The sequence below is a fragment of the Tasmannia lanceolata genome, unplaced genomic scaffold, assembly GCF_043159265.1.
Source record: "Tasmannia lanceolata isolate RefF3 unplaced genomic scaffold, GAP_Taslan_0.1 ptg000006l, whole genome shotgun sequence".
NCBI lineage: Eukaryota > Viridiplantae > Streptophyta > Magnoliopsida > Canellales > Winteraceae > Tasmannia > Tasmannia lanceolata.
In genome coordinates, this window is record NW_027518683.1 from 14,841,755 (window position 1) to 14,854,002 (window position 12,248).

A 12,248-nucleotide genomic window follows, 5' to 3' on the forward strand; every position below is an offset into this window, starting at 1 on the left:
TTTGGTGGAGATCGACACCGAAACCCATAAAAACCGAAGCGGTCATTTATTTCGACCGAAATTTCGGAATTTAGGTCGAAATTTTGGTTTTCCTAAAATTTGACCAAAAAGATATTTTTTTAATATTATTTTAATATTTCACCGAAATTTAATATTGAATAAAATATTACTTTCGGGGTTTTGTACCAGATTTCGACCGAAATTTCGAAAATTTGAACTCCGAAACCGGTACCGAAACCGAAATTTTAAACCTTGGTTCTACTTACTGCTCCATCGGATTGATTAAGTGCAATTTTTAGTGGAATAATCAGTGTTGGACTCAAAATCAATTCTCAAAATCCAAAACGAACAAGGTCTTAATGTGGGTTACAAATAGGCAGTTCGATGATGTAAGTGATGTCATCCGAATGTTTATCCAGTATCCAAGTGATTTTGTCCTGGACGCTTTGCACATCCTTCTGGATTTAGTTCAGAGTTTCCCAAATGTCTGGGCATCACCGAAAGATCATGGCCATTGTTCTAAGTTGTTGACTGCATATTGTTGCGGCAGTGAATCTTCATGTAATGAGCCTGAATGATGATTCACAAGACTAGTCCATGGTAGTTGCCTTTCAATCATGGATATATAAGAAAATGTTGATGATTTTTCTTTCTTTTCACATTGAAAAGAGATTATCCAGCATTGGAACCGGCACAATAGTGGCAAAGAAAAGCATATTAATGTGGACTATGCTCCATTAATACATATGTTGGGAGAAATTAAAATGACTGACGCCACTCTACAAGTCTTGCTTAATTGAGACCAAATCTAAAGGTTTTGTTCCTAGTTGTGCTACCTTGTTAGCTTTTTATGTAGATAATTGGCATTTTCTCGAAAGCTCAGGCCATTGGGTGTGAGATTATAGATAGCTCATTTGTGTTAGGGTAGTTTCAGATCTAATGGATGCATATGGGAAGATGAGACGCTTTGATGGTGTAACAAGAATCATGCACGATGTGACTTCAATGGATTCCAACTTGTGCTATGAGGCTTGTTATCGGTAATCTAATGTTTGGGAAAGGGAGGGCAGCTTGAAATGATGGAAGCGATCACGATGGAAATGGTTCCAAGTTGTTTCAACGTTGATTCTGTCACTGCAAATGAAGTTGTGAGATACATTGATATATTTGGCTCTCTAATATATATGGAAAGTGCTTATGGTTGCCTGAAAAGCTCCAGAATCCTTGTAGAGAAAGAAGCAATTCGGGCAATGGCCTTTGAATATATAAGCAAAAGGTTGTTGGAAATTATAAATCAAAATTAATATGCTTGGTTTTGTGGAAAGACTTTGTAGTCTTCTAGGGTATTTGTTGTGTGTGGAAAATGTAGTCTTTTGTTCTTCATGTTTGGAAATTATAAATCAAAATTAATATGCTTGGTTTTGTGGAAAGACTTTGTAGTTTTCTAGGGTATTTATTGTGTGTGGAAAATGTAGTCTTCTGTTCTTAATGTCTAGTTAGATTGTTAAAGAGTCAAATTCTGAGTTCCTGTGTTGTTGCTTAGGATACCTAGAGGACTCATGGGAACTACAACTATGTGTTTAATGTTTTTCTATTTTAGGCGTCACTTAAGTTTAAGTATGGAGTCTTTGCTGTAGAAATTGTAAGCTTCAAGGGAAAGCTTAGAGAGAAGCTTTAAAGGAGAAGAAGTGTAGAGATTCTTACTTTGATTTAGCCAGCATTTTGAATTTATTGCCGACACACATGTCCTACCGTGTCCGACACAACACGCGTGTCCACACGTGTCGACACTCTTTTGGACACTTTTAAATGTATTACTAGAAGTCTTAGATTTAATGTGGGCGTGTGGACATGTTTTTGTACGGTGTCAATTGTGACATCCTGTTTTATTATTGAATATTGTGTTTATCTCTTTTATTATTAATTCTTTTTTTATTAGCTCTTCTTTAACTAATATTTTATGTTATATCCCCTCCCCTAAATAAACTTGTCCCAATACTATATTTATTGTTTCATATAAGTCTCCCTTTCTCACTGTATATTGGAGACGAAAGAGAACTAGATTAGATTGATGAATACATTATTATTTGATTATCTCATGCTTGTTCTAGATTATAGTCGATTAATTCTAAGATTTATTGGTTTGTTAAATGAATACCATATTTATATTGTTACAAATTATGATAGTAATCAATAATTTTATATGTATGTATGTGTCACCATTTCTAGATTTTTAGAAGTTGTCAAAACTGGATAACACGAATCTGTTCCCACAAACCATGATTACTTTTTATTTGAGCCGTGTCCCCATTTATGAATTATGGGGGTTTGCCGTGTTTGACACTCCGTGGCATTGTAGACTCCCGACACTCGTGTCCGTGTCCACAAATCATAGGATTCTTGTAAGTTGTTTTGATACAGAAAAATCTTTCTTATTTTGGTGTTATATTTGTATTTTGGTGGAGCTCTACACAGGCCTTTGGCCGTGTATCTCCCAAGCTCCCTTACCTCTCTTTTGATCACAACACGGCATAATCGACCCATTGAAGTGGGGCCAATAAATGTGGTTTTATAAATTATGTGAATTTGTAAGAGATGCAGGTCTTGGTAGGCCCGTAATACAAGAAATCCTTCGTGGAACCTCCTTTTGCTCTCCTATGCTGCCAACCTCAAAATGAAAAGCCTGCAGAGAGAATTTTTGAACGTGATGGAGTGATGGATACCTGAATTTTTGACATATGGTTGTATCATTGACTTCAGACTTGAATAGAAGGCTTGGGAGAAACTTAGCTTTTGCTTTAGGGGCCGTTTGGATATGCGGATTTAGAATCTTGGATTTCCTCAAAATCTTAGATGGGAGACGAGAGAAAAAGGAGACAGTCCATTGTTTTCTGATTCCTCGCCCTTCTTTCCATCGAGTAAGAGAGAAGGAGACCGCCGTGTTTCCAGGTTTTAGAAATCTTAGGATGGGGGAGAGAGAGTACTAAAACTTGGATTTCTTACTTAAAATCTAGGATTCTAAAGAGAAGCGAAACTAAGTGTGCAGAGGACTGCCGTCCCTTTCATATTAAAACCTGGATTCTAAAATCCGAGTATCCAAACAGCCCCTTAAAGAACATGAACACACTTAGCTTACAACAGATTTTGACAGAAATCTAAATTAGCTTCAGGCCAAGCAATACCATGGAAATGGATTAAACTTGAAATCAATTTTGAAGAAGACAACATCAAATTATGAGTGCCAAGTTGTTTACACAATCTAATGATGCAAGTATTATTGCTTGACGCAAGGTCTTTGGATCAATACTATGTGTGTGCAGGCACTGGCAAGGCAGCCTGACACAAGAACAAGGGTACAGATTAGACTCCTAGAGCTTTGTGTCTCCAATTCCTCATTTGAGATTTGTAGAGATGTTGCTTTCGGTCACAGTATCAACTATTACAAAGTTGGGTATAGATAAGAAGCCACAGACTTAGAGTTGTAACTCCCAGGTTCTTCAATTGTTTAACCTTGGCGGTATTTGCTATAATCCGGTCTTACTCCAGTTTTTTTAAGATATGCTTATTGTAGATTGCTTGGACAACTTTAAACCTATTACATTTGTTATTTATGATGAGCATTCTAGTATGCCCAAAAATATGTGAGCAGCCTGAGAATCTATCTTGTGGTCACATCTACAACTGCATCAAATTTCATTGCTATTCGGAAAATACCTTTACATGAAAACAAACATTATGACAGCAGAAAAAAATATGTTCTCTGCTTGAAAGCGAGGCCTTTTCTTTTGGTGCCTTGCTCTTGAGCATATTCATCTTATTTGTAACAAAAAAATTAAGAAAAAAAGAGTTGCTAGCTCAACAAGACCAGCAAACAACTCTATGTACTTTGGAAAGCTTCTTCAGCTCCTCATCTCAATACCATATTTCCAGCATGGATGCAAAAACCCCAAATTTAAACGCCAATTTTTTAGCTCTGTTGGCTTAACTTCTCTACCATTCTTCATCAAAAGCAAAAAAAGCTTCATAAATCTTGAAAATCTTATGACGGTTTTGTCCCATTCTTTCAGGCAACACCTGTTCTCCTTCCAGCAATCGACGAATGGCTAGAGCGGATCCTTGAGCTGTCATATCCAGAATGCGTGTGATGATCATTCATCACCTCCTGCAAGAAAAAGTTTCAACAGTTCATCTATTATTCAAAAGTTCTGTTCGTCTAAGTCGGGTTTAACTTAGCAAGGTTATGACCTGAATGAGGTCGGATTTGTTACACTTACAATTATATATTAATATTTTAAAAAAATTAACATCACGTATACATCATTATATCCCCTCTCTCTACTTTTTTTTATTTTTACCATTAAAAAAACCTATTTAGTTAAATGCTATAATATTTAAAAGATTGGTTGTTGAGTAGAATACTACTATATCATATCTCATGTTACTTAGATTTATAAATGCTTTATTCATGATGTGGGGGGGACTCAACAGGATCCCCAACCGAGTCTCTGATAAAGTCCTAGTTTAAATCTCAATTTTCACACCAGTACTTCTTTTTTCAAGTGAGCTATTTATTCTTTACAGTCATTGCAGTAGTGACTGGATTTGCTTCTACAAGTATATGAATACACATGTAGTGAAGGAAGAATGCAATTATGTATGTACTTAGCTATATGTGTGTGTTCTTGACTGACCTGGTGGTACATGGAAACATGGCTGTGATTGGGTGAGGGACCATTACTGCCGCACAGTATGATCTGATGCATATTTTCATCGGCAATTGCTCTCAATCTCTCAAGCTCTGGCAAGACAACCTCACTGAGATCTGGGCGGTCTTTCCTTCTCAGCTCCGCGCACTGGAGTGCCAGCTTGGCAAAACTCAAGGCTTCTTCTACTGGCCAGTCATGCACTGCGGGGTCCAGCATCTCTTCGAATGTCCCTTTCTCAATAGCTCGGTCGACATGGTGAGTCAGACCCATAGGCGGCTTAGCTGTTATTAGTTGTAAGAACATTATCCCAAGGGAGTAAATGTCGGATTTTATGCCGAGCATTCCGGTTTGCTGGTATTCTGGGTCTATGTAGCAGAAGGTTCCGGCGGTTGACGTCATGCGGTACTGAGTTACATTGTTGGCGACGTTTGGGGGGACGAGTCTAGCTAGGCCAACGTCACTTATTTTGCTTACATAGTTGCTGTCAAGTAAGATATTGGCGGGTTTGAGGTCACGGTGCACCAGTGGCTCTGGCTTGGTCTGGTGTAGGAAGAGAAGGCCAGTGCCAATCTCTGCTGCGATTCTGAACCTCAGCTGCCAAGAGAGAACCGGGGTGTTCCCTCGCCGGAATAGACGATCTTCCAAGCTTCCATTGGCCATGTATTCGTACACTAGGCAGCCGTATTCTGGGCATGCTCCCAGAAGAAGAACCATATTGGGATGCCGTATGCAGCTCAGAATTTCAACCTGCATTGGAGTTGCCAGGAAAAAGAAAAGAAAAGAAAAATTAGATAATACTACAGCCGTTGTTACTCAATATTTATGCGGGCACAAAAACTAATGAATCAGTGTTGTAAAAAATCCTAGGACTTCAAATATTATAATCGATTTCAATTTCCATTTGAAAAAAAATCCCAATTCAACTTGGACTCTGTTTTATTAGAATTGCATGGTTCACAAAAAATGGGATGTAGCAGAGTTAATTATTATGTTTGATTTGAAGTTGCTTGTTATTGTTTATTCAGTAGTTATGTTGACAGGAACTCATGACCTGGTGTTGATAAAATCCAAGGGATTCAGATCTTACAAGTGGATTCAATTCCCATTGAGCAATGCACCGCTCAACTTGGATTCTATTTTACTAAGATCATGGTTCACAAACGGGTGCGGAGTTAAGGATTATCTGTGATTTTGAAGCCATGTCTTGTCAATAAAGGGAGAAAAGAAAAGTAGGTAACAATAACATGCTACTAAAGATCCTTCCAATGTTTGATTGGTCTGAATGCACCATATAGTTTACTACTGCATAGAGTGGCTATGGGGTTTTCTATATTAACTTGAATTTGATGTCGAATTTTGGAATATGGTTGATTGGGTCATATCTTGTTGTCATTTTTATGTTAAGTACTTTTTATACGCTTTTTAATTGTCTAGAATCCAAAAGAATCTTTCAACAGACAATATGGCTATATGATAATGATGCCATTCAATTCTGGCCCTGATGCTTTTCTGATCTGATTCAAAATTCAAAACATTAGGATGAATGGTCTGCTAGTCAGGCACATTATCTCCATGTTTTCGAACAAGTCCATAGGTTTAATGGCTTTAAGATTGATATGTGTTTGCTTTGAGGTATGGAGTAGATTCAAAAAGGTATACATTGTTTCATAAGCAAATCAGATCCTAATTGGGGTTCATAGAAATAAGCGTTTTCGGTTTCTCACCTCTTGCTGAAACTGCGACCTTCCTTGAGCTGCATCTGGACGCAAAACTTTAATGGCAACCGAGGTATGATCCAGATAACATTTGTAGACAGGTCCATAGCCTCCTTCGCCTACTTTACGATTTTCAGCAAAGAAGTCTGCTGCCACTTCAATTTCCTCTATCGTGTATTTCCTATATCTGACATCGGAATGTGCCAAAGCATCCAATGCCTTCTTCTTCTCTTCTGATTCTTTGAGTGCTTTCATTTCTGCATTTATTCTCTTCTGTGCTTCCAGTTCTGCAATCCTTTGGGCTGCTTCGGCTGCCTCAATAGCTGCCCTGCACTTCACTTTCTCTTTCTCTGCAATTGCCAATGCAACTTCCTCAGCCAGTCGTGCCTCCTCTAGTCTCCGCTCTTCCTCTATTTTCCAGTGATGAAGCTCTCTCGCCTGCCGAGTCAAACATGGCCCGAAAAAACAGTCAGGTTTGAGCTGAATAGTCACAGAGACTTTCACATGCAGACATAGAGAAAAATTGTTACCTTCTTGTTTGCATTGAGTGCTTCTTTGCAGGCTGTACTGTACATATCCATTGTCTGTTTGAGCTCTAATTTCAGCCTCTTCATCTCAGCTTCCGTATCATCCTGCGATTTCCAAGATAAGTAAGCTGCATTTATCTGTTCTGTAGTTTTTTTTTAATAGTCACATGCTCTGTAGTATTTATCTTACATCTGTGCATATCTGTGCTTTTCCATACACATGTATGCGGCCCATACATTTCTTAAAATTTGTGCTTATAAACAACATGCATATACCGACCATGGTTTTAAATTTTGGCCGAAATACCGTAATTTCGGATTTCGGCCGGGACCGACACCGAAAGTACATAAATCCGTTCTCCGAAATTTACAAGATTTCCACCAAAATTTTAGGATTTCCACTGGAATTGCCAAAATTACCAAAATTTCGGCCGAAACCAAGATACGAAGCTTCAGCTGTATGCAGATGCGGGATAATGGTAATGGGTAGTGAAGATGAAACTGAACAATTGTGATTGCGCGGTGATGCAAAAATGGGATAGTTGGTGGGGTAATTCTATTATCTTTTCCAATATGAAATCGAATGGGCAGGAGAGGGATTTATATACACCTCTCACTCCCACATTCATACGGTACTCTTATAAACCATCTAATTCAATATCTTTTAACAATTATGTTTCAGTCCATAAAGATACACGCAAGTAGCTCTGTTTGAATGTGGGTATATGCATGTAGTATGTGGCACAAGAACTTTATGACCTCACCTTTGTTTGTGATGACCATGACGTTCTTCCGCTTTCCATGGAGGCATTAGAGTGATTGTGGTGGCCCATCGAGTGGAGATCGAGCGGACTGTGTCCCCCATGCAGCGACTCGAAGCTTCTGTTATCAGCGTTGCTGCTGCCATTCGACAGCCTTGGAGCCCTGTCGGTATCTAGATGATCATAGAATGGAAACGTGCGATCTGTGCTTATCCTGCCGGAGCTCACAAAGGATATGTCAGTATCTGGCAATGAGATATCTCCATACGATTTGGCATTCAAACCTTTCGCACCCCTGGTAAAAGGAGACCTGTTTTTGATGAAAAATATCAGTCAGTCATTTGATAGAGAAGGTAAGAAAGAAGGTAGTAAATCAATCTTTTTTTCCATTAAAAATTATTGAACTGCTGTATCTTAGTGAACCAGAATAACATACACAAAATGTTTCAGGTAGTTCGACTTACTTGATCGATTCCAACTCTTCATGCATCCTCCGGTTTTTTTCCAAATGTGTCTCAGCTGTGGATTGAAAAGTTCAGAGGATTTTTGTTTTCTAAAGGTCCATGAACAAGAACAATGAATACAGTAAAGAAAAATATTTGTTCGATTATACGAAAGATTAGATTATAATTATAGTATATATACCTTTTGGATGATGACTTGGATGATGACTTGGATGATGACTTGGATGATGACTCTGTGATAAATGTGTTTCAGCTGATTCGTTTTTTATACTCGGCTGGTTATGTATATGAGGGGCGCGATGGGAAGAGACGTGGGGTGCCGGCCGGGCCGCAGACCGCACTGATGAGATTTTCCCTTTGGAAATGACATACACAGTGCAGAAATCAGGTGCCCCTTTGGAAACACTGGTAGGAACATCTTGATTCTTGAACCTTCTGTGAAAAACATATACAGAAGTTAAGGGAACATGTATTAAGAAACTTGACCCTGTTCTTTTTCGATTTCGAGAATTGATTTTGATTCCAAAAGTTATTATTGGACTCTAATCAATTTTCAGTCCAATAATCAGTTTTTGAATCAAAATCAGTTCTTAAACAAGATTTCTTCCCAAGAATTAAACAAGATTAATGGGTGATAATTTTTGAGACAGTCTTATTAATTAGGAAATTACCTTACGAAGGCATTCCTGGATGAAGCACCAACCAGTAGATTGTCAATTGCATGATGTGTAACATATTCGATTATCGCTTTTGATATGTCGGCATCTTCGAGTAGAACATCATTGCAGTGTATCTGAATTAAAATCAAAATTGTATTATAAAGGAATTACTCAGTATTCACAAGGCTTACACATAATGGTAGCTCAAAAAAAAAAAAAAAAATGGAAAAATAAATTTGCTGAAAATAACTGAAATAATATGGAGCTCTGATAAGAGGCCCCCAATCCTGTAATTAATTTTAGGCAGAACACTTGTGAAAAAAAATGAGAACACAGAGGTTTTTTTTGTTTTTTTGAGTGATATTACCCAGACAAAACATCTGAAGAACCTTAAATAACTAACAACAGAAAATGGTTGTTGTCATTTGCACGTTTGTTTTGATCTGTATTACAACCTAAGAGTAAATTTCTTACAAATAAAACGACCACTCTAGTTAGGGTGAGGATCATCCGTCTTAAATTCTATTCTAGCTCCATCTTAATAGGTGTTGGAAGGAGATATGCTATGGATTAGATAGGTTAGATGAACTCCACCTAACTCTAGCTGGCTCAAGTTGACGAATCTTGGCAACTCTGGATCGGCAGGGGTGGGAGGCTTGCTTAGAAATGAGGAGGGAGCAACCAATTGGGCTTATTCCAGCCCCATTGGGGTCAAAGACTCAAATGAGGCTGAGGTGAGAGAGGTTCCAGGGGCACCACGATTACTGAAAATAGGGCTTTGGACTGGCTAATTGTAGAGGGAGATTCCTTAAACTCCATAGTTGGATGGTAGCAAGCCTCACCTGTGAAGATTTGCAGAGTTTATTGATGAGATTCCAGACCGCGTGGAGGGGCATTTGGTTCGATTTCAGCATGTTTGTCGGTTTGCTAGTAGTGACGCGGAGTGGCTTTGACAAAGATGGGGTGAACCAGGAGAGTATGGAGATTTTTTTATTATCTCTTCCCTTGAGAGTCTCTTATGTTGCAAATTTTTATAGTTCTTTTCTCCTCTGTTACATTTGGGCGCTTTGGTGGCTTATAAAGCCTCCCATTGCTTCGTATAGCGGGTCCACCTTTGCAGGTTTACAAAAAGTGACGAATGTGAGGCTTTATAAGCCACTTTCCTCATAATTATTATCATTATCACAACTACTCTAATTTTTTATAATTCTCATATAGGAAATAATTGGTATAAAAGGTGGAGGGTACCCACATCTTTTCGCGTGCAGAAACAGCGAAAGGGAAGGAACAGTTCCTTGTTCTGAGCATCAACCTGTTGCTGGTATGCCGATGCGACCTCTTCACTTACCTCAGAAATGGAGACATGCCCCCCCACTGCATGCATGAGAAAGAAAATGTGATTTAGGGGCGCAGTGGAAACTTAACATTTGCTAATGCAAGAGGATTACCCCACCAAAACAAATAAAATAAAAAGGGAAATGCTATACAGACAGCTGAAGTGAGCATATTTTTCCTAATGGTCACCCTTGTTGGGCTTTAATTTCTCCTTTTGGATTCCTTCTGCCCATGCAAACATTGTAAATCGATTTCCCCTTAGATTTTATCTCCTCAAATTTAATTTCCTTGAAGTTGATTCCTTCCTCAAATTGATTTCAGTGCAGAGGGATCATATGGATAGTAATTTGGTTATCCCTTTCTAAATCTAGAAACAATAATGGAAAAAGCTTCTCCAAAAAGAACACCCAAGGAGCTTCATCCAGGCTGACCAGGCCCATCAACATGAAGTCAGCACCTTGGAGGCCCACCATAGCCTCTTTATGGTGATTGAAACTGTTATTAGTAAGCCCAATACGGATGTGCCATGATGCAAGGTCACACCTTCAGGACCTTTGCTCTTGAATGTGAATTCTTGCCTATTTCTTTAAATTAATATCAGTTTCAAACTAAAACCAACGTAAGGTTTTAAATTTTGGTTTCTGTTTCGGTCATCATAGAAACAAAAGCGATAGTTGAAATTCCGGTGGAAATTCTGTAAAATCACGAAGAATGTATAAAAAAAAAATGTAAATGATAGAATTTTAGGATGAAACTTCAGAAAATACTAGAATAAATACAAATACACACTTAGAAACCATCACATAAGTAAAACAACCAACCATAATCCTGTGCATACCACATTTCACATGTTTTTCATATTACATAGTATATATGCCACCTTTCACATGCAATTCATATAAATATAATTATGTAACGCGCACTGATATAGTATACCACTCATGCATTCACTAATTTGGTTGTTTTGTGTCGGTTTCGGTGGAAATTTAAAACGGTGGCTGAGAGAGAGAGAGAGAGAGAGAGAGAGAGAGAGAGAGAGAGAGAGAGAGAGAGAGAGAGAGAGAGAGAGAGGTTACTTGGAGAAGGAATTGCGTGTGATTTGTGGGTGACATGGATTAAAGTAAGGGTTTGGCCTTTGGTGAGGAGATGATCCACTGCCCATTTGAGAGCGTGTTGGCTCCCTTTGTCTTTGTCTACGGCAATTGCAACCAATCCATGACCTCCATCATCCTTCTTATCCACATGTGGCTTGTGATGGTGCCCCCACATATCTTTATTTTTCCTTTTTCTCTATTCAAAGTTCAAAAAACAAAACACAAAATCCCTGCAATAGCTTGAAAACCCACAAAAATCCTACCCCCAGAGGCCCAAAATATGCAGATTTTCAGAAAGGAAGAGAAGACTCAAGACCCAACTCCCATCCCATAGTCTAGAGAAGGCTAAAAATTCAAATACTCCCACTTATATCTAGTAGTGCTGCACCCTTTGTTCCTTTCTCAATAGTCTCTAAAGCTATCAAAACTTCTCTATTACTTCCTCTCTCCCCTCCCAGAAGACCTACAAGGCCAGTGGCAAGAGAAAAAGAGAATTCTCTTTCTCTCTCTATTTCTCTAAATTAAGTTCCCTGTAATTTTCCATTTCTAGAAACAATAATCTCTCAAACAGAAACAAACTAACACCTTACTCTTCCATCCTTTTTCCTTCTATTTCGGAGGAGAGACCTATAGTTTTTCTTTTTCATTTCTCTGTTTGACCTTTGACTTTGATCTCTACGTACCCTGTATAGTCGGACCCTTTTATGGCCTAAATAAAAGAAGACCAAGTCAAAGAAACCTCCCTAAATTCTGGTTTGCCCCTAATTTCTACCCTACGTATGAGGTGATTTGGAATGCTCAAGAGATCAAACACCACACGATTTGATCAACGGTCTTCTAAAAATGGCCCATACTTTACATCCAAAAAAGTCCCTTCATTGAACAGTCAGGATTGTCTGATTAGTGTGATTTTTGCCTCATAGTCAATCCTTAGGAAAGGATCCATGCTTACAAGAGGTTGGAGGGAACCACATTTGGAGAGGTCCT

General features: G+C 38.5%; 1 protein-coding gene and 1 pseudogene across 4 annotated transcripts; one reads left to right on the forward strand and one right to left on the reverse strand.

Annotated features, from left to right (window-relative positions):
* The first annotated feature begins 359 nt into the window (after positions 1–359).
* On the forward strand, positions 360–3,461 carry LOC143878754 (pentatricopeptide repeat-containing protein At3g42630-like; annotated as a pseudogene).
* A 202-nt stretch (positions 3,462–3,663) lies between these two features.
* On the reverse strand, positions 3,664–11,874 carry LOC143879847 (U-box domain-containing protein 35-like). Of its 4 annotated transcripts, none has more exons than XM_077382488.1 (10): positions 11,244–11,874; positions 10,085–10,206; positions 8,845–8,966; positions 8,355–8,605; positions 8,174–8,228; positions 7,713–8,019; positions 6,952–7,053; positions 6,431–6,859; positions 4,692–5,453; positions 3,664–4,162 (listed from the first exon to the last, which is right to left on the reverse strand). In XM_077382488.1, exons 1-10 carry the CDS (start codon positions 11,434–11,436, stop codon positions 4,064–4,066), a joined length of 2,442 nt encoding a protein of 813 aa, XP_077238603.1. In that variant the 5' UTR covers positions 11,437–11,874; the 3' UTR covers positions 3,664–4,063. The 4 variants fall into 4 exon arrangements, with proteins under 4 accessions (XP_077238603.1, XP_077238602.1, XP_077238604.1 ...); XM_077382487.1 differs by having other exon boundaries at positions 8,355–8,608; positions 11,244–11,872; XM_077382489.1 differs by lacking the exons at positions 10,085–10,206; positions 11,244–11,874 and adding an exon at positions 9,675–9,876 and having other exon boundaries at positions 8,355–8,608.
* Between the last annotated feature and the right edge of the window lie 374 nt (positions 11,875–12,248).

What these genes read in the sequence shown, in the direction of transcription:
- LOC143879847 (XM_077382487.1), bottom strand. Translation starts at nt 11,436, where the DNA reads ATGTGGGGGCACCATCACAAGCCACATGTGGATAAGAAGGATGATGGA. An exon ending in CATGGTCATCACAAACAAAG is followed by an intron (nt 7,054 to 7,712) that starts GTGAGGTCATAA and finishes TGGAAATCGCAG; the next exon opens with GATGATACGGAAGCTGAGAT. An exon ending in GGTCGCAGTTTCAGCAAGAG is followed by an intron (nt 5,454 to 6,430) that starts GTGAGAAACCGA and finishes ACTCCAATGCAG; the next exon opens with GTTGAAATTCTGAGCTGCAT.